The sequence below is a fragment of the Aquarana catesbeiana genome, linkage group LG12 (assembly GCF_042186555.1).
Source record: "Aquarana catesbeiana isolate 2022-GZ linkage group LG12, ASM4218655v1, whole genome shotgun sequence".
Taxonomy (NCBI): domain Eukaryota; kingdom Metazoa; phylum Chordata; class Amphibia; order Anura; family Ranidae; genus Aquarana; species Aquarana catesbeiana.
The window spans coordinates 47,063,602-47,085,107 of NC_133335.1; the positions used below are offsets into that span (position 1 = coordinate 47,063,602).

Genomic DNA, 21,506 nt, shown 5'->3' on the forward strand with positions numbered 1-21,506 from the left:
CAGAGAGAGCTGGAGGAAAGCCCTGCCCATAACCCAGGATCACAGAGAGGAAGAGAAAACTGAGCTGTTGTGGATTCTGGGAAGGACAGAGCCTGCTGGGAGAAACTATGACTTGTGGGGAATGTGGTCCCCAGGGAGATAAAGCCTGCATTACAGATTGGCTCTGGGATTACAGCTCTATGGGGGAAAAAAGTAAGGACAGTTCTGGAACTCAGGAAGTCGCAGAGAGGATATGGTGGAAAAAACACATTGTGTAAAAGGCTGGTGTTGGGTCAGTGTTGGAGATGCAGAAAGGCTGAGTAGTGGACATCTCCTGGTTTGTGGGAACGCCACTGTTGAGCCTGGTGTCACCGCTTGATCGTAAGGAGGACATCACTTCACCTGACACCGCTGAGCCTCAGACAGAGAGAGCAGGAAGAGCCAAGTCAACACTCTAGGAGCCAGTGAGAGGCCTCTGGCCATACCCTCTCACACCTTACTTGAAGGAACAGTATTGCCTTCTGGGACACAGCCCTGGGACCTATTTGTCCTGGTGACCATTATAATGGGAAGTGAAAGAAAATCCTACATTTTGAGTAATCATCAGAACAAGAATAGAGGGGAAATCTTCTAATGGGGACTCTAGTTGATGGCAACCCTGGTGACTACCATGGATTCCCATACATTGGTGGGATTTTCTCTCACTTTCTGTTATAGTTATTTATAGACAGTAAGGGAAATCCCGCTAATGCAACACAGATGGCAAAAAAATGTGACAGGGATTATATCCTTCCCTTACTCTATCCAGAAAAACAAAGTCTTTGCCAGCTCTACTTTAATTAACAAAAGACCCAGTTAGCACAATGGCTAAATTTTACCCCTACTATGCACCTAGGGGTCTTTGCCTCAACTTCAACAAAGGGTTTTATTTGTATCAACAATGTATGTATTTTCTGTGTTTGTGTGGTGTCCTCTGGTTCGTAGAATGATTGGGTTCTGACCAAAATGGCTCTTGAGAGCTTCTGTTAAAGATCTATATTCTCTGCAAAACACTGCTGAATACATTGTTGCCATCTAAATTTTAAAAATTTGAAATAGCTGGCTGATTAGGGTGATGATGGTCATGCCTGGTTAGCAGCAAAACCCCTGCCTATCTTTGGGGAAACTAATCAGCCTCAGTGTTTTTGTGTTTGGTCTATTGCTATTGCTTCCCATGAGAGTAAACCTGTGTCTGGACAATCCTCTTTCCATAACATGTATTCTGTAGGACAAGGTAATCCCAGCATCTATGTTAATGGAACAACTGTTTGTATGAACAACAGTTTGCCAAATGCAACGTCCACTTACCATTCAAAGTCTTTGACCAGCTTAATAGACTTAAAATAACACCTACCACAATGCTGGTGTTCCAAGCTCTAACAGTTGCTCCAAGCCATTGATCAGACCTATCAATGCTCATTTTCCCATCTTCAGTTTCTGCCTGGTCACCTATACAAGAAAACACTTGATAGACTATTATTTGTTTCAGTCTTGTAACCCATGGTTATATATATGAAAACCGAGTAAAAAGAAAAGTAGTCAATGAGATGCTTGTAGTAATTTGCTAATTCATATTAGTGACATGACAGGCTGCCATTGACAGCTAGAATCTAGTTTTGCAAACTTGCTCTATGAATTAAACCTCTCACATTTTTTTTTATTCATGTAGTTACCACCTTTAAACCTTTTACAAATTTTACAAATTTCCCCAGTATTTTGTATGCTTTTGTAGTTGCTGCTTGGCATTAAGTGGCGCACGTAGGCAGATGAGGTCTACTTTCTCCACTGTAGGTAGCACTGGTCTGCAGCGGCATTGTAGTTGGAGAGGAAGTTAAGAGGAACACGGTTCCTCTATGATTTCCTTGATCACTGGGGAAGCTATCCGATTGGATGCTGCCACCCCATGTTATTCTGATGGCCGTCTTGGGTGAGGCAGAGCCTATTTATGGCCCTGGCCTCCAGGCTTCACGTGCATTTGCGAGTGGGTAGCATTTTGACAGGTACCCCTTATGTCAGGGACAGTACTAGTAGCAGGAAAGGTTCCTGATGATCAACTTCTCTGGACATCTTCCCGTTTGGCCACGATATGGCCAGGCCACATTCTGCGCCTCTTAACAGGCGCTGTCAGCTCGGATGAAAACTGCACTCTATACCCTGTTGGAGTTGAGTGACCCCAGTTGGGCTGTCTTCCAACTGGGTTTATTGTGAACTGTTTTGCCTTACTTCAATACGAGTTCTTCAAATTGCACTTGGACTGTGTGTGTTATTGTCGGGGCAACATGCTGCACCCATCTACACGCAGCCTACTGTTCCACGTTAAACTCATTGCCAGTGCCTGTGCACATTTGTATTCAAACTATGAAAATGGCAATTTTAATATCAAGATATGCCGTTTAGACATATATAGCTAAACAGAAGGAGGAACACATAGAGGGGTTAAATAATACTTATAGGGCGTACACACGGTCGGACTTTGTTCAGACATTCTGACAACAAAATCCTAGGATTTTTTCCGACGGATGTTGGCTTAAACTTGTCTTGCATACACACGGTCACACAAAGTTGTCGGAAAATCCGATCGTTCTAAACGCGGTGACGTAAAACATGTACGTCGGGACTATAAACGGGGCAGTGGCCAATAGCTTTCATCTCTTTATTTATTCTGAGCATGCGTGGCACTTTGTCCGTCGGATTTGTGTACACACGATCGGAATTTCCGACAACGGATTTTGTTGTCGGAAAATTTTACCTCCTGCTCTCCAACTTTGTGTGTCGGAATATCCGATGGAAAATGTCCGATGGAGCCCACACACGGTCGGAATTTCCGACAACACGCTCCGATCGGACATTTTCCATCGGAAAATCCGACCGTGTGTACGGGGCATTAGACATTCTGGAATCTGCAGTTTTGCTCTGCCGTGGCTTTTACAAGGGTGGTCCCTCAATTTACTCGACAATTTACAGAATCCATCAGGGCTGCATGACACCCTCATTTGACTTTGTAATAGCCGCAGAAGGCAGGTGTAGATGAAAATTGTTGTCAGGGGATCTCAGAACTGGGCAGAGCCATCTTGGGCCCTTAGGCAAAATAATGCACTGGGGACCCTACCAAGGAGAGAGTGACCTCTCCCTGGTAGTGGCTTTGGCATCAGAAAAACGTGGGTGTGGCTAAATTATGCTAAATAAGGCTACTGGGGTGTATTCAAGAAATAGAATAGGTTAACATGTGATTCAGCTTGCCAGCAAACACACATATCTGAAATATTGGGTTGTCACCTGTTTGAATAAATGGTATCATGGAGCAATTTGTGGCCTCTAACCCCCATGGACACAGGAATACGCCTCCGGTATTACGGACATCCTCTTCTGATGAGTTCAGTCTGGGAGCCCCGACAATAATGTTCATCCTAAAATAAAAATGACCAGGGTGTATAGTCCATGCTGTGCAGTGTAATTATTTAGACTATATAGGTACAAGTTAACCACTTGATCACCGGAGGTTTTACCCCCTTCATGACCAGGGCATTTTGTGCTATTCAGCACTGTACTACTTTAACTGGCAATTGCTCGGTCATGCAACACTGTACGCAAATGAAATTTCTATAATTTATTTCACACAAAAACAAACAGAGCTTTCTTTTGGTGGTATTTAGTTACATAGTTACATATAGTTACATAGTAGGTGAGGTTGAAAAAAGACACAAGTCCATCAAGTCCAACCTATGTGTGTGATTATGTGTCAGTATTGCATTGTATATCCCTGTATGTTGTGGTCATTCAGGTGCTCATCTAATAGTTTCTTGAAGCTATCAATGCTCCCCGCTGAGACCACCGCCTGTGGAAGGGAATTCCACATCCTTGCCGCTCTTACAGTAAAGAACCCTCTACGTAGTTTAAGATTAAACCTCTTTTCTTCTAATTTTAATGAGTGGCCACGAGTCTTGGTAAACTCTCTTCTGCGAAAAAGTTTTATCCCTATTGAGGGGTCACCAGTCCGGTATTTGTAAATTGAAATCATATCCCCTCTCAAGCGTCTCTTCTCCAGAGAGAATAAGTTCAGTGCTCGCAACCTTTCCTCATAACTAAGATCCTCCAGACCCTTTATTAGCTTTGTTGCCCTTCTTTGTACTCGCTCCATTTCCAGTACATCCTTCCTGAGGACTGGTGCCCAGAACTGGACCGCATACTCTAGGTGCGGCCGGACCAGAGTCTTGTAGAGCGGGAGAATTATCGTTTTATCTCTGGAGTTGATCCCCCTTTTAATGCATGCCAATATTCTGTTTGCTTTGTTAGCAGCAGCTTGGCATTGCCTGCCATTGCTGAGCCTATCATCCACTAGGACCCCCAGGTCCTTTTCCATCCTAGATTCCCCCAGAGGTTCTCCCCCCAGTGTATAGATTGCATTCATATTTTTGCCACCCAAATGCATTATTTTACATTTTTCTACATTGAACCTCATTTGCCATGTAGTCGCCCACCCCATTAATTTGTTCAGGTCTTTTTGCAAGGTTTCCACGTCCTGCGGAGAAGTTATTGCCCTGCTTAGCTTAGTATCGTCTGCAAATACAGAGATTGAACTGTTTATCCCATCCTCCAGATCGTTTATGAACAAATTAAATAGGATTGGTCCCAGCACAGAACCCTGGGGCACCCCACTACCCACCCCTGACCATTCTGAGTACTCCCCATTTATCACCACCCTCTGAACTCGCCCTTGTAGCCAGTTTTCAATCCATGTACTCACCCTATGGTCCATGCCAACAGACCTTATTTTGTACAGTAAACGTTTATGGGGAACTGTGTCAAATGCTTATGCAAAATCCAGATACACCACGTCTACAGGCCTTCCTTTATCTAGATGGCAACTCACCTCCTCATAGAAGGTTAATAGATTGGTTTGGCAAGAACGATTCTTCATGAATCCATGCTGATTACTGCTAATGATATTGTTCGTATTACTAAAATCCTGTATATAGTCCCTTATCATCCCCTCCAAGAGTTTACATACTATCGATGTTAGGCTAACTGGTCTGTAATTCCCAGGGATGTATTTTGGGCCCTTTTTAAATATAGGTGCTACATTGGCTTTTCTCCAATCAGCTGGTACCATTCCAGTCAGTAGACTATCTGTAAAAATTAGGAACAACGGTCTGGCAATCACTTGACTGAGTTCCCTAAGTACCCTCGGATGCAAGCCATCTGGTCCCGGTGATTTATTAATGTTAAGTTTCTCAAGTCTAATTTTAATTCCGTCCTCTGTTAACCATGGAGGTGCTTCCTGTGTTGTGTCATGAGGATAAACACTGCAGTTTTGGTTACTGAAGCCCCCCGATTCACTCGTGAAGACTGAGGAGAAGAATAAATTCAATACCTTCCCTTCGCCATCTCCCCATCCTTTGTAACCAGATGTCCTTCCTCATTCTTTATGGGGCCAATATGGTCTGTCCTCCCTTTTTTACTGTTTACATACTTAAAGAATTTCTTGGGATTTTTTTTGCTCTCCTCTGCTATGTGTCTTTCATGTTCTATCTTAGCTGTCCTAATTGCACCTTTACATATCCTGTTGCATTCTTTATAAAGTCTGAATGCTGAGGATGATCCCTCAACCTTGTATTTTTTGAAGGCCTTCTCCTTTGCTTTTATATGCATTTTTACATTGGAGTTAAGCCATCCAGGACTTTTGTTCGCTCTTTTAAATTTATTACCCAATGGGATACATTGGCTAATGCCCTTATTTAATATGCTCTTAAAGCAAACCCATCTCTCCTCCGTATTCTTTGTTTCTAATATTTTATCCCAGTTTATGCCTTTTAGCAAGGTTTGTAGTTTAGGGAAGTTGGCTCTTTTGAAATTCAGTGTCTTTGTATTCCCTTTATGTTTCCTATTTGTGTGATTTATACTGAAACTAATTGACCTGTGATCACTGTTACCTAAATTGCCCCGCATTTCCACATCCGTGATCAGGTCTGTATTGTTGGTAATCAGTAGATCCAGTAATTTTTTATTTCTAGTTGGTGCGTCTACCATCTGACCCATAAAATTGTCCTGCAAGACATTAAGGAACTGGCGAGCCTTAAATGAATGTGCGGTTCCCTCCGCCCAGTCTATGTCTGGATAATTAAAATCCCCCATTATGATAACACTTCCCATCCTTGCTGCTAATCCAATTTGTGATAGGAGATCCGTCTCCACTTCCTCCCTCAGGTTTGGGGGCCTATAGCATACTCCCAGTATTATTTTCCCCTTAGCTTTATCCCTTTGGAGCTCTACCCATAAGGATTCCACCTCCTCTCTAGCTCCCTCAGTGATGTCATCTCTCACATTCACTTGTACATTATTCTTGATATATAGGCATACCCCTCCCCCTTTTTTACCCTCTCTATCCTTGCGGTATAGGGTATACCCTTGAATGTTTGCCAGCCAATCATGAGAGCTGTTGAACCAGGTCTCTGAAATTCCCACAAAATCCAAATCCTCCTCGTACAACAGTATCTCTAGTTCACCCATCTTGTCCGCCATGCTCCTGGCATTGGTGAACATGCCACATAGTTTAGACCGGTCGCATATTGTCCTCGTATTGGGTGTTTCGAGATTGCAACTAGGACTTGCTACTATACTCACCTTGTGTTTTTGTGCTTTGGTTAACCTACCACTAATGCCCCCAATACTACCCTCTGGAATATCTTCCGCGCTGGCTATCTCTGCCTCTGGACCCTCCCCCCCATCGCCTAGTTTAAAAACCCCTCTAACTTTTTGGCCATCTTCCTTCCCAGCAGATCTGCACCCTCCTCATTTAGGTGCAGTCCGTCCCTTCTATAGTACCGGTTACCAACTGAGAAGTCGGCCCAGTCCTCCAGGAACCCAAACCCCTCCTTACTACACCAGCTCTTCAGCCACTTGTTTACTTCCCTAATCTCCCTCTTGATTTGATCACCACTAGGTTTTTCATTTTTTATTATATAAATGCAAACCAAAAATTTGGAAAAAACCCCAATATTTTCTACTTTCGGTTATAAAAATTATCCAATAAAATCACATTTCTTCATAAATTTAGGCCAAAATGTACTCTATATTGTCAAAAGTATTGGGATGCGTGCCTTTTCACGCACATGAACTTTAATGGCATCCCAGTCTTAGTCCGTAGGGTTCAATGTTGAGTTGGCCCCACCCTTTACAGCTATAACAGCTTCAACTCTTCTGGGAAGGCTGTCCACAAGGTTTAGGAGTGTGTCTATGGGAATGTTTGACCATTCTTCCAGAAGTGCATTTGTGAGGTCAGGCACTGATGTTGGATGAGAAGGCCTGGCTCGCAGTCTCCACTCTAATTCATCGCAAAGGTGTTCTATTGAGTTGAGGTCAGGCCAATCAAGTTCCTCCACCCCAAACTTGCTCATTCATGTCTTCATAGACCTTGATTTGTGCACTGGTGCGCAGTCATGTTGGAACAGGAAGGGGCCATCTCCAAACTGTTCCCACAAATTTGGGAGCATGAAATTGTCCAAAATGTCTTGGTATGCTGACGCCTTAGGAGTTCCCTTCACTGGAACTAAGGGGCCAAGCCCAACCCCTGAAACAACCCCACACCAAAATCCCCCCTCCACCAAATGATTTGGACCAGTGCACAAAGCAAGGTCCAAAAAGACATGGATGAGCGGGTTTGGGGTGGAGGAACTTGACTGACCTGCACAGAGTCCTGACCTCAACCCGATAGAACACCTTTGGAATGAATTAGGGTGGAGATTGTGAGCCAGGCCTTCTGGTCCACATCAGTGCCTGACCTCACAAATGCGCTTCTGGAAGAATGGTCAAACATGCCCATAGACACACTCCTAAAACCTGTGAAAAGCCTTCCCAGAAGAGTTGAAGCTGTTATAGCTGCAGAGGGTGGGCCAACTCAGTATTGAACCCTACAGACTAAGACTGGGATCCCATTAAAGTTCATGTGCGTGTAAAGGCAGGTGTCCCAATACTTTTGGTAATATGGTGTATGTAGCTACCAAGAGTAGCAGAAGTTTAATAGCAGACTATCTGTAGCATGTACCTGTTAGGTGGAATGGCTTCTAGCAGCGAGGGAGATGTTTTCGCACATGTGATCAGTATAGCATGGGAGATGTTTTCTGGACATGTGATCAGTATAACATCAGCTATTTCATGGCTTGACAGTTCATTTAAGACCACAAGCAACTGTGAATGTTATCATTCATGGAATGCCCTTATTGTAATGTTAAGTCCATGGGTTTAGTTCTGCTTTAAACATTTAAAATCTATTGAAAATGCAAGAATAGATAGAAAAAAAAGTTCATCAAACAAAACAGGAACACAAGCTGGATCCTTAAAATCAATTCCTTGATCTCAAAAAATGCTAAAATCTGTTTCTGTTCTGCCCTTTACAGTGCCCTTACAGCAAATGTAGGAGGGACACGCCACCTTCCCCTTCATAATCCCAGGACTAGGCCTCTGATACCTTGGCATTGCATTGCGGGAAGAACCTGGTTTGCTGCAGTCTCGGGCTAGTGTTTTGAGCAGCCATTCTCAACCAGGGTTCCTCCAGAGATGGCTAGGGGTTCCTTGAGCTGTGGCTAATTTACCTCTTGTTTAATGGTGCCTACATACTTCTGAGTCAATGCCACTTGGAGGAGCCAGTGGTATGACACCAATGATCTTTATAGCTCTCTGTAGAGGAGTCATTCTTACCACCACTGTAAAAAATGGCATTCTTCTCACTGACCACCAAAGTAAGGGGCATTGTTCCCACTGACCCCCAATGAATTGGTTTTATCAGGGGTTTCCCGACACCTGAAAATAATTTTAAGGGTTCCCCTGGGGTAAAATGGTTGAGAAAGGCTGGTTTTGAGGGACATAAAAAAGACATTAAAGTGTATTGTAAGGTAAAAACTTTTATTTCTAGTTTTTGAGTGGGGAAGGGTTAGACTTTTTGTAAAATTTTCACTGGTGTTTGTATTGCTATTGGGGATATTCACCCTCTCTATTTGTACTGTGTACTGTGACACACCTTTTGATATAAAGTGTCCCTCTTTCATATTTTAGAAAGTTGGAAGGTATGAATCATGGCTGAGGTATCTTGAGAGGAGTACTGAGGTAGGGTGCTGTGATATTTTTAGGAAGCTAAACACAGCAACCTTCTGGCATCTCCCATCACCCATGATCTACCTACATTGCATAGAAAAGCACTGAGACTCAGTGATGACATCACTGGGTCAAAAAATTAAATTAGCTTGTTGATATACTGTAGTAACGCATACATTCTAACGCACACACTACTGCAATGCACCGCAACACCTTTAGAATGGCACCCCAATGCACTAAACCAGCAACACGTGACAACACACAGTAATGCATTAAAACTCATTGTGTGCAGAGCACATTAACATGCAACATAACTATGGTTAACATGCCGTATCAGACCACACAAGTAAGAATTGGGCAGTTAGTGATGATGTGGGTTGTCCTGAGTTATAAGGAGGGGGGGGTGGTATCAGTGATGAAGGTGACATCATCCTAGGTAACTTTAACATTCCAATCAATGTTAATAATGCTACCACTTCTAAACTACTCAACCTAACCTTCTATTTTAACCTAACACAATGGACACAAACCACCACTCACTCCAATGGCAACACTCTCAACCTTGTGTTCTCCCATCGCTGCACTCCCTGCAATCTCTCCAACGCACCCTTTCCTCTCTCTGATCACAACCTTATCCGTTTCACACTCTCCTTGTCTCCTATATCCCATGCTGTCAACCCACAAACCACTACCCGCAGGAACCTTCGCAGCCTCAAACCTTCCCTTCTTCACTCTGCTACTGATGGCCTTTATGACAAAATCGCACCCCTTGCCTGCCCAGACCTAACCACTTCCATCTACAACACCACGTTGTCATCTTCCCTAGACGTACTTGCTCCTCTTTCTGCACGCAGAACCAGGCCCCATCTGCCACAACCCTGGCAAACAGACGACACCAGAAGTCTCAAGAGACACAGCTGTGCTCTTGACCGAGCATGGCGTAAATCTAAATCCCTGCAAGATTTTACCCTCTACAAATCTGTCCTTCTCAAATACAACTCCTGCCTCCACACTGCTAAACAAACCTATTACAACACTCTCATCAAAACCCTCTCATCCAAACCTCGTCAACTCTTTTCTACCATTAATTCCTTACTTTACCCCCCACTGCCCCCCACCCACCAACTTGCTTACCGCTCAACATATTGCCAACCACTTCAATAGCAAAATCAACACAATTCACAAGGAGATATCCAGCATTCAAAATCCTCCCCTACCCAACATATCAGGTCCAACACCACACTCAATACTCTCCTCCTTTTGCCCAGTTACCACAGAAGAAGTTGATAAACTCCTCTCCATGGCCCACCTCACTACATGTCCCCTGGACCCTGTCCCCTCTCAATTACTGCGACCACCTTCCCACTCTATCCTCAACTCCCTAACCCACATCTTCAACCTCTCCCTCTTCTCCGGCACATTTCCTTCCCCGCTCAAACATGCACTGGTTACCCCCATACTCAAAAATCCCTCACTAGACCCCACCTGTTTGAATAACTTAAGACCTATCTCCCTTCTCCCGTTTGCCTCCAAGCTCATCGAACGCCTTGTTCATGACCAAATGAGTCGCTACCTCACGGACAACAACCTTCTCGACCCCCTACAGTCTGGCTTCCGCCTACAACATTCTACTGAAACTGCCCTACTAAAACTCACCAATGACCTAATAACTGCCAAAACCAATGGCCACTACTCCATACTCATATTTTTAGACCTCTCTGCTGCCTTTGACACAGTTGACCACCTGCTGCTCCTCAGCAAATTACACTCCCTTGGCCTCCGTGAGTCTGCATTATCCTGGTTCTCCTCCTACCTATCTCAGCGCACTTTCAGTGTCACTTACAACTCCATCTCCTCCGCTCCCCTCCCTCTTTCTGTTGGGGTACCCCAAGGCTCCGTCCTTGGGCCTCTCCTTTTCTCACTCTATACCTCTTCCCTGGGCCAGTTGATAACCTCCCATGGCTTCCAATACCACCTCTATGCCAATGACACACAGATCTATCTCTCCGCCCCTCAACTCACCCCCACTATCTCCTCACAGATCTCAAACTTGCTGAATGACATATCGGTATGGATGTCACACCACTTCCTCAAACGTAATCTTTCTAAAACTGAGCTTGTTATATTTCCTCCTTCACGGTCCCCCTCCTGTGACTTCACCATTAATATCAACAACACAACCATTGGTCCCTCCACACATGCCAGGGTCCTGGGTGTAATCCTTGACTCTGACCTCTCCTTCAGCCCCCATATCCAATCACTGGCTAAATCCTGCCGCCTTAACCTCCGCAACATCTCCAGAATTCGACCCTTCCTGGCTAATGACACCACAAAGCAACTTATTCACTCCTTGATTATTTCCCGCCTCGACTACTGCAACTTTCTCCTTAATGGCCTACCCTTAAGCAGGCTATCCCCCCTTCAGTCTATTATGAATGCTGCTGCTAGACTAATACACCTCACTAATCGATCTGTGACTGCTGCTCCTCTCTGCCAATCCCTTCACTGGCTTCCCCTACCCCACCGTGTAAAATTCAAAATGCTAACCATAACATACAAGGCCATTCACAACATCGCCCCCATCTACATCACCAACCTCATCTGCAGATATCGCCCAAATCGCCCCCTCCGCTCCTCCCAGGACCTCCTGCTCTCTAGCTTCCTTGTTACCTCCTCCCATGCTCGCCTTCAGGACTTCTCCAGAGCCTCTCCCATCCTCTGGAATTCCCTGCCCCAGTATGTCCGATCAGCCCCTACCCTGTCCATCTTTAGGAGATCCCTGAAAACTCATTTATTCAGGGAAGCCTATCCCACACCCACATAACTATCCCTGAGCCACCCCCATCAAATCATTCTTTGCAGCTATTACCTTTTGTACCACCACCCCCTCCCTTTAGAATGTAAGCTCTACGAGCAGGGCCCTCCTGTACCTTTTGTATTGAACTGTACTGTAATTGTGTTGTCCCCCTTATACATTGTAAAGTGCTGCGTAAACTGTTGGAGCTATATAAATCTCGTATAATAATAATAATAATAATAATAATGAAGGGGGTTGACCTGACCAGGTTATAACTGGGCAGAGACAGTGCTGTATTTTGGCCTAGGCCGACAAGGCCCAGGCCTAGGGCGGCACTTGGCAGGGGGGTGGTGCTGCCCCCAGCCTGATCGCACATTTATCCAGCACAGTGGTGACAGGCAGCAGGGCCGGGACTATAGGGTGCGGAAGGGGCAGAAGCTCTGGGTGTAACAACTGGAAGAGGAGGAGGACGCAGGTACGGTTCAGTGCGCAGGCAGCCCTGGGTTAAAGTCTCCCAGCTGACGATACATGATACAGAAAGCAGTACTGCAGCGGGGTGCCGAGTGCGCTCCTGCACCTCGCACCAGTCTAAACTACTTTGCATTCTCTATCAGGCGGAGTGAGATCCCACCTGACAGGTGACTTCTAGTCCCGGCCTCTGAGGTGACGTCATTCAAATGGGACAGGAAAGGAACGTGGCGTCCAATTGGGTTTGCCTGAAAAACAGACAGGCAGATCAAATTGGACTGCTCATGTGATAGGAAGTAGTGGGACAAATGTAGATGAGGGGGGCGTCTGATGGAAGAGGGGGGGGCGTCCGATCTTAGTCTTGCCTAGGGCAGCACAAAACCAAAATACACCACTGGGCAGAGGTATTACTGACAGGGGTTGTCCTGAGTTAAAGGGGGTTAGTGATAGAGAGGGTTGACAAGGGTTTTACCAGCTTATAAGGGAGTTTGTTCCTTCTGGATATGGGAGGGGGGGGGATTAGTGATGACTAGGGTTTTAAGGGGAAATGTTAGTGATGGAGGGAGTAGTTACAAGGGGGTGTTAATGATGGAGGGGGTTGTCCTGGCCTGGTTATAAGTGACGGAGGTATTAGTGATGACGAGTGTTGTCCCAAATTAAGAGGGGTTATGTGTTAGTGATAGAAGGGGGTGACAAGGGTTGTACCAGGTTATAGGGGGTTTGCTCCTAGATATGGGGGGGAGCTTAGTGATGACTTGGGTTTGAAGGGGCAATGTTAGTGATGGAGGGAGTAGTCCTGAGTTACAAGGGGGTGTTAGTGATGAAGGGAGCAGTCTTGAGTTACAAGGGGGTGTTAGTGATGGAGGAGTTGTCCTGACCAGGTTATAAGTGACGGAGCTATTAGTGATGATGATGGGGGTTGTCCTGAGCTAAAAGGGGTTATGTGTCAGTGATGGTGGTGGTGGTGGGGGGGGGGGGGGTATGACAAGGGTTGTACCAGATTATAGGGGGATTATGTAAGTGATTATAAGGATTGATCCTGGATATGACGGGGGTTAGTGATGACAGGAACTGACAGCGAATGACCAGGGTTTTAAAGGGCAATGTTAGTGATGGAGGGAGTAGTCCTGAGTTACAAGAGGGTGTTAGTGATGGAGGGGTTTGAGATTGATTGTCTAGGGTTATAAGGGGGATGTTAGCGATGATGGGAGTAGTTCTTCTGATGCAGTCTTAGTAACTAAAACATAAATGAAAAACCTAATATGACACTAATTGAAATAACCTTGGTAGCTGGGTGGAGCTGGACCCTTATATCGCTCAATGGCAGCTTATCGTTTACCTGAAATATATATGTTGGATGGAATGACTGCTAAAGGAAAGCCACCACTCTCTATTGTAAAGCATGTAGAGCTATTCTCATTTGATATACATACCGTTTATCTGCAGTTTGGTAGAAGTCAATGGAAAATCCAAAGTAGCTTCCTTTAGGTCCATAAAAGATCTGTGGGTTGTGTATATCCAGATTTAGGGAATGAGTATAGAAAAGCATCAGAGGTAGAAGAAACAGCAGCATGGTGTTCAGTGTAAACCACACTCAGAGCTCTCCTCCTCCTATAATCTAAACATATATATCAGCACATATCTTCTCTACAGCTCCCACCTCTATGCTACTTCTCAGTAACTTCCTTTAACACCACCGTACCGTGCTACATCGTCCCATCACTGATCTTTATCACATGCTCTTTCTCATTTGTATTTTTGCACTATTTCCTTTAATATCAGCAATTTCTTTACCAGGCCATGTGCCAATTTATTCCCTAGAGACCATTACCTTTCACCCTTGAAGTTTGTACAACTAGCAAATTGTCTTTGTATGCAATCGTGATTTGCTGAAAGAGACCCTGTCAACAGACCATTCATTTCAGCAACCATCTTTCTATAAGATTATATGTGCATTTAGCATATTTTATGTATGCTGTTTATGCTGTTTATTAGTGTAGGCAGGGCTTTTTTTCAGGGGGAACTTGGTGGAACTCAGTTCCACCACCTCTGGTTTAGACCCTTTGGTGCCTGCTCACCACAATCACTTGTAAACACAGAAGTCGGGTTTCTGTGTTTACAAGTGACAGCTCTGCACTCTGTATGTAATGCAATCCTGGTACTTAATGCCCCTTTAAGACCCTCCTTCTGTTTTTGTGAAATTTGAACACACTCACTATTTGATGTGATTCGGAGGGTGTGTGTAGGGGGAGGGGTTTTGTAGGGCCGTGGTTAAGTTCCAGCACCTATTGTTTGAGAAAAAAAGCCCTGCGTGTAGGCATTCAAAAGTTCTGAGGCTGCTGCTGGGAACCGCTATCTTGGATGAGGTGTCAGTAAGCCGAGCCGATTCAGAGTTGTTAACTAAGAGACAATATAATGTTCCCCTTTAGGAAGGGGGTCAGGAAATGAAGAGAAGGGAGGGGAAGATAAAGAAAAAGGAAGAAAAGAATTGAAGTTGCAAAAAGTTTCAAAGAAAGGAAGCAGGAGAAGGGATGGCAGAAAGAAGGAAGGCAAGTAGGAAAGGGAAAAATGAAGAAAGGGACTGAAGTGAAAGGAAGGGTCAAAGAAAGGATGCAAGGGAAGGGATGTTGGGTTGCTATATAGATCCACCAAAAAAGGGGGCTGGAGGTTGCCAATCCCAAATTCAATATGTAAAGGAGCAAATATCCCCCAGGTAAGTGATAAGGACTTTGAAGGCAACAAGGAAAAGGGGGTCTAAACAAAAATTGTATTAATAATAATTTATTTCTTGATATGTAGAAGAAAATATAAAATTATTCGGGTGCAGACATCACCAGAAATTAAGTAGATTAAAAACAACAAGTTTACAAAAACTAAATCGTTAGTGCGTGACAATTGTAGACATTCAGCTCAACGCATTTCAGGACACTTGTGGGATCCCTTCATCAGGGACGTTCAAGGTGAGGTAAAATTACCATAGCATATTATAAAAATGCAAAACAGAAAAGTAGTAAAAGTAATAATAATAATAATGAGAAAAAAAAGGGAATAACACAATATGTACATCATGCATGGACAAAGGGCAAGAGGCAGGAGCATCGTTGACACCAGGATTGGGAGATCACCTACCAATTAGATGAACTTGGTAATTATAATATATAATACATATTGTGTTATTCCCTTTTTTTCTCATTATTATTATTATTACTATTACTATTATTATTTTTCTGTTTTGCATTTTTAGAATATGCTATGGTAATTTTACCTCACCTTGAACGTCCCTGATGAAGGCACCCCACAAGTGTCCTGAAACGCGTCGGCTGAATGTCTACAATTGCCACGCGCTAACGATTTAGTTTTTGTAAACTTGTTGTTTTTCATCTACTCTACTTCTGGTGATGTCTGCACCCGAATAATTTTAAATTTTCTTCTACATATCAATAAATAAATTATTATTAATACAATTTTTGTTTAGACCCCCTTTTCCTTGTTGCCTTCAAAGTCCTTATCACTTACCTGGGGGATATTTGCTCCTTTACATAGGGAAGGGATGTTGAGTGGAAGGAAAGAAGAAAGGAAGGGAAGGTGGAAGGAAAGGAGTGAAGGAAGGAAGGGGAGAGGGAAGGAAGAGAAGGAGGAAGAACAGCAGGAAGCAAACTCTCCCTCACTAATGTGTTTGGTTGGAATGGGTCAATGCATTACAAACCTCATGAGTCTAAGGCCCCGTTCACACCGGAGCATAGGTGTGCACAGTCTATTGCATTAGGGTGTGCACCTCAAAGCGCAAACACATAAGTGTGTGTATATAATGAAGGTGTCAGTAGACCAAAGGACGGTGTCAGTAGGACAAAGACTGGTGTCAGTAGGACAGTGAATGGTGTCAGTAGTTTTATTTTTATTATTTTATATATAATTTTTTACAATTTTTTAAACATTTTTTTTTAACATTTTTTTTAAGAGCCCCATTAGGGGGCTTTGCTGAAATATCAGGGGTTTAAACAGGGCATACCTGCGCTACACAGGGTGATTAGGGTGTGCACACCTGGCACACCCTGTGCGCACGCCTATGCACCTGAGCGATTTTCTGCTTGAAGCTTGTAGCTCTAAAATGCTCAACAAGCCAAATTCCATTTATTTCAATGGCCTCTGTTCACATATGAGCGTTCTGTCACCTGAAGCAAAACGTTGAACCTCAAAAAAGTACATGAGCTTCTTTTTGGCAGATTACAAGCGTTTTTAGCCCCATAGACCTCAATAGAAATGCCTGACTTGAACGTTTTACAAGAGTTTTGTCACTCGTTTTCTGCTCAAACAGCAGCTTTCCACCCCTAATTTCCTCTCCCTCTCCTTCCTTTAGTGCTTTCTATTGGCCAAACAAAAACTCCTGAAGCTGTAAAATGCTTGTAATATGCTTCTAAAAGGCTTTAAAAACGCTTGTAAAAAGCTGCAAAAAACACTTAAAAAAATACTGTATTTTTGAAAAAGCCTGAGGACGACCAAACAAACAGCACCAAGAAGAACACACTTTGGGAAGATTTACTAAAACTGGTTCACCCAGAATCTGGTGTAGTTGTGCATTGTTCCCAATCAGCTTCTAACTTCAGCTTCTTCAGTTAAGCTTTGACAAAAAAACCTGGAAGCTGATTGGTTTCTATGCAGAGTTGCACCAGATTTTGCACTCTCTAGTTTTAGTAACCCCCCCTTTGAATATGTACAGACTTTCCATTCCTGGTGAACCAATAATGCAATAAGACTGTGTACTTTTATCGGTTTTTAGCAGGTGGTGGGATAAGACTGGAATTTACTGCTAGATACCAGAGAAAGAAGTGCTGATCCTTAAACTAGCATTCTTGCCATATTTTAGGGAAATTCCACAGAGGAAACCCAGTGAAATGTACAGATGCTGCAGGAGAGATCTGTTACATGGTACAGGGAGGCTGGAGGACCGATTCAAATAATTTTGTTTAATGCTAGAGGGAAAAGTCAGAACCCATAGACATTCAACAAGAAAAATTCTTTAACAGGTCTAAATAGTTACATAGTTAATCAGGTTAAAAAAAAGACACAAGTCCATCTAGTTCAGCAAATAAAAGGGGGGGGGGGGATTATGCAGGCATACCCCACTTTTAAATACACAATGGTGTTTATTTACTAAAGCTGGAAAGTGCAAAATCAGGCTCACTTCTGCATAGAAACCAATGAGCTTCTAACCTCAGCTTGTTCAATTAAGCTTTCGTAATAAAACCTGGAAGCTCATTGGTTTCTATGCAGAAGTGAGCCTGACTTTGCACGTTCCAACTTTAGTAAATAAACCCCATTGTGTACTTAAAAGTGGGGTATGCCTGTACAATCCTATAACCACAGCTGATCCAATGGAAGGCAAAAACCCCATTAAAGCATGAACCAATTTGCTCCAGCGGGGGAAAAAAATCCTTCCTGATCCCCCGAGAAGCAATCGGATATTCCCTGGATCAACTTTACCTATAAATGTTAGTTTCCAGATATATTATGTACATTTAGGAAATAATCCAGGTCTTTTTTAAAGCAATTTACTGAGCTGGCCACAACCAGCTCTTGAGGGAGTCTATTCCACATTTTCACTGTATAAAAAATAACCCCCATACAAGATACTGGTACAAAAAAGATTATTATTGGCTAATCAAAGCATAGGCCACATATGAGTTGATTTAAATTGAATTAAAGATAGTGATTTAACATTAGAGCTTTTCTGCTACACCCCTTATCCCTTTCATGACTAAGCCTATTTTTGAAATTTGGTGTTTACAAGTTAAAATCCGTATTTTTTGCTAGAAAATTACTTAGAACCCCCAAACATTATATATATTTTTTTAGCAGAGAATCTAGAGAATAAAATGGCGATTGTTGCAATATTTTTTATCACACGGTATTTGTGCAGCGGTGTTTTAAACGCAAATTTTTGGAAAGATGATGTTACGCCGAGTAAATAGATACCAAACATGTCACCCTTTATAATTGCACGCACTCGTGGAATGGCGACGAACTACGGTACCTATGAATTTCCATAGGCGACGCTTTAAAAAATTTTTACGGTTACCAGGTTTGAGCTACAGAGGAGGTCTAGAGCTAGAATTATTGCTCTCGCTCTGACGATCGCGGCGATACCTCACATGTGTGGTTTGAACACCGTTTACATATGCGGGCGCGACTTCCGTATGCGTTTTCTTCGCTGCACGAGCTCGCGGGGACAGGGGCACTTTAACTTTTTTTTTTTTTTTTTTTTATTTATTTTATTTATTTTTGTACTTAATAAATTGTGTTTAAATTTTTTTTTTTCTTTTACTTTTATTGCTGTCACAAGGAATGTAAACATCCCTTGTGACAGTAATAGGTGGTGACAGGTACTCTTTATGGAGGGATGGGGGGGTCTAAAAGACCCCCCATCCCTCCTTTACACTTCAAAGTATTCAGATCGCCAAAAACGGCGATTCTGAATACTGTGTACTTTTTTAAATTCGGCGCCATTGGCAGCCGAGTAAACGGGAAGTGACGTCATGACGTCGCTTCCGCGTTTACAACGAGAAGCCTGGAACGAAGCCTCTCGCAGCTTCGTTCCAGCCCGCCCCCAGCCGCCGAAGGCAGCCGAATGGACACCGGGCCTCCCGATCGCACGGGAGGCCCGGTAACAGTGGCGGGAGGCGGCGGGAGGGGGGGGATGTCCCCTCCCGCTCCTCCGGTATAACAGCCGAGCGGCTTTTAGCCGCATCGGTTGTTATACACGGGTAGCCGATCGCCCGCTGTAAACAACGGTACTGGGATGATGCCTGCAGCTGCGGGCATCATCCCGGTATAACCCCGGAAAGCCGAGTACACATATCTGCGTACGGTCGGCGGGAAGGGGTTAAAACTGGGAAAACTCCACCATTACTAAGATCCCCGCATAACCTTGGACAACCCACATCATTAATAACATCCCCCTTTATAACCCAGGACAACCCCTGTCAAACCTTATCATTACTATCATCACTTTCCCCCCTCCACCTCTTATGACCTGGGAAATCCTCTGTCATCACTAATACTCCCCATTTAACTAGGGACAACCCTCATCATTACTAAGACTCTACTTATAACTCAAGACAATACTTGTCAACACTAACATCCCCCCCTGGGACAACCCCACCAATACCCCTCTCTTATACCCAGGACAACCTCATTATCACTAACCTCCCTTCCTCATAACCTGGGACAAACGCCATTATAACTAACACCTTATTACCCGGCACAACCCTCATCATCACTAAATATAGAAAAAATGGGACTTTAAATGAGACACTAGGTCTCCATCCCTATACGTAAATACATAAAACAGGAGAGTTGGGACTTTAAATGAGGTGAGCAAAGAAGACCAGGGGGACAGTCAAACATAGCATAAAACACTTTATTGATACATAGTATTGCAATGACACAATTGTAGTTCCAGTGTAGATAGTTATAACAAGTCGTGTAGCAGTCACATCCTAACTGATACATGGTAAACATGGTAAACAGCCCCAAAATGGATGCAGGGAGAATAATACTATTCTGGAAGGAATATTCACTAAAGTAGTCATAGGGTGATAAAAAACTTATAAGTATATGGTTGTCTGGTGCATGTAATAAGTCCGACGCGTTTCGTGTATTGAACACTCTTCAGGGGCGATATAGCACCAGGGTCTACAAAGGAAAAAAAAACAATGGGATAAAAACTGTATAAGAAAAAAAAAAAAAAAAAAAAAGGCAAAACCTCTAATCTTCAATGGGTACTCATCATCACTAAGGCAGTCCATAAATGGTGCAATTTTATTTCCTGCAAACACTGATGTGTTGATGGAGGAAGCCGTACTGTGTCCCCCAGGCAGGGATGGCTCCCCCCTGCCAAGAGAGAGAACACGATGATTATTGCTAGCAGCTATAGCCACTGGCAATAATCACATACCGAAAATCCGACATGCTGGTTGTACCCAAGTCTATAGAAGGATCAACTTGGGTACAATCAGCTTGCCCATAGATGGTTTTGAACCATCTATGGCCGGTCTATCACCTGTCTATGGCAGTGCTGCAAGCACAGCTGGTAAACATCTACCTTATATGTATGTCATGTGTGTTTTTAGCTGTTTGCCTGGAGTTTAGCTTTAGTGTCTTCGTACATAAACAAAAACCGCAGCAATTTGAAATCTCTCAACGCTGGCTTTCCTTAAATCATGGGTGCTCAACCTGTGTCCCTTCAGGGGACACAAGTTGCAGAACTGCAAGTCTCATGAGGCATTGCAAGGCTGACAGTTACAAGCATTACTCCCAAAGGCCGAGGCATGATGGGACTTGAAGTTCCACAACATCTGGAGGGCCACAGGTTGAGGGCCTCAGGTTGATGCCTTAAATTCACCATAAAGCTGATCTACTCGTATGTAGGCCGGTTGCGCTATTTTTTTCCATATCCAACAAAGTGCACTTTGTGTGGCCAGCAGGAGGATGGGCTCCCATAACCTTCCTATCATTTATCTAGTGCGGTTTAAAAAATAAAGAGGCATCTGATTGGCTGTTATGGGTCACATTATACATAAAAAAAAACATATCTTTTTATTTCCCTTTAATTTTTATAATGGAGACCACGGTAACGTAAATCAGAACTAAACCCCCCTAGAAGCTGCCATCTTAGCCTATGTTTGCTCTGCAGTTGCCATGTTGCTGCACATTTAAACTGATATTCATGCACAAGCAACTGTGATGGTTATCATTCCTGGCATTTGTAAGCAATGTTTTAGGAAACCGTTAAATCAATTGGTTTAGTTCCATTTTAACTATAGAGAATCTACAAGTATAACACATACAACATAAAGGTTACAAAGGCTAATACTTCAGTACTTTAATAGCAAGTTGGCAATGATAAACAATTACAGAGTGTTTACAATAATGTACAAAACTGTAACACATTTGTATTTAATTTCTATTTTTTTTTTAAAAAGCACAGGCAATAAAATGTAAATAGTCCATTATTTGTCTTCGGTTAAATCTTCCTGATCATCTGATGGAGGTAGTGTCCTTCTGAAGAATCCCAGCTACAAAATAAAATGATAAAACATTAATATTTATTTATAATAAGTGAATCAAAAATTTCTTA

General features: G+C 43.3%; 2 protein-coding genes across 3 annotated transcripts in view; both read right to left on the reverse strand.

Moving 5' to 3' along the window:
• Positions 1-14,033, reverse strand: part of LOC141114169 (integrin alpha-IIb-like) — a 97,818-nt gene extending 83,785 nt beyond the window's left edge. Inside the window, 3 exon segments of the mRNA XM_073607698.1 lie at positions 1,373-1,467; positions 3,295-3,425; positions 13,804-14,033. Coding sequence (XP_073463799.1) covers positions 1,373-1,467; positions 3,295-3,425; positions 13,804-13,943 — 366 coding nt within the window. The 5' untranslated portion in view covers positions 13,944-14,033.
• A 5,738-nt stretch (positions 14,034-19,771) lies between these two features.
• Positions 19,772-21,506, reverse strand: part of LOC141114170 (integrin alpha-IIb-like) — a 152,777-nt gene continuing 151,042 nt past the window's right edge. For both annotated transcript variants that reach the window (XM_073607700.1, XM_073607699.1), the window contains exon 30: positions 19,772-21,444. In XM_073607700.1, coding sequence (XP_073463801.1) covers positions 21,379-21,444 — 66 coding nt within the window. In that variant the 3' untranslated portion in view covers positions 19,772-21,378. The remainder of the gene's footprint in view (positions 21,445-21,506) is intronic.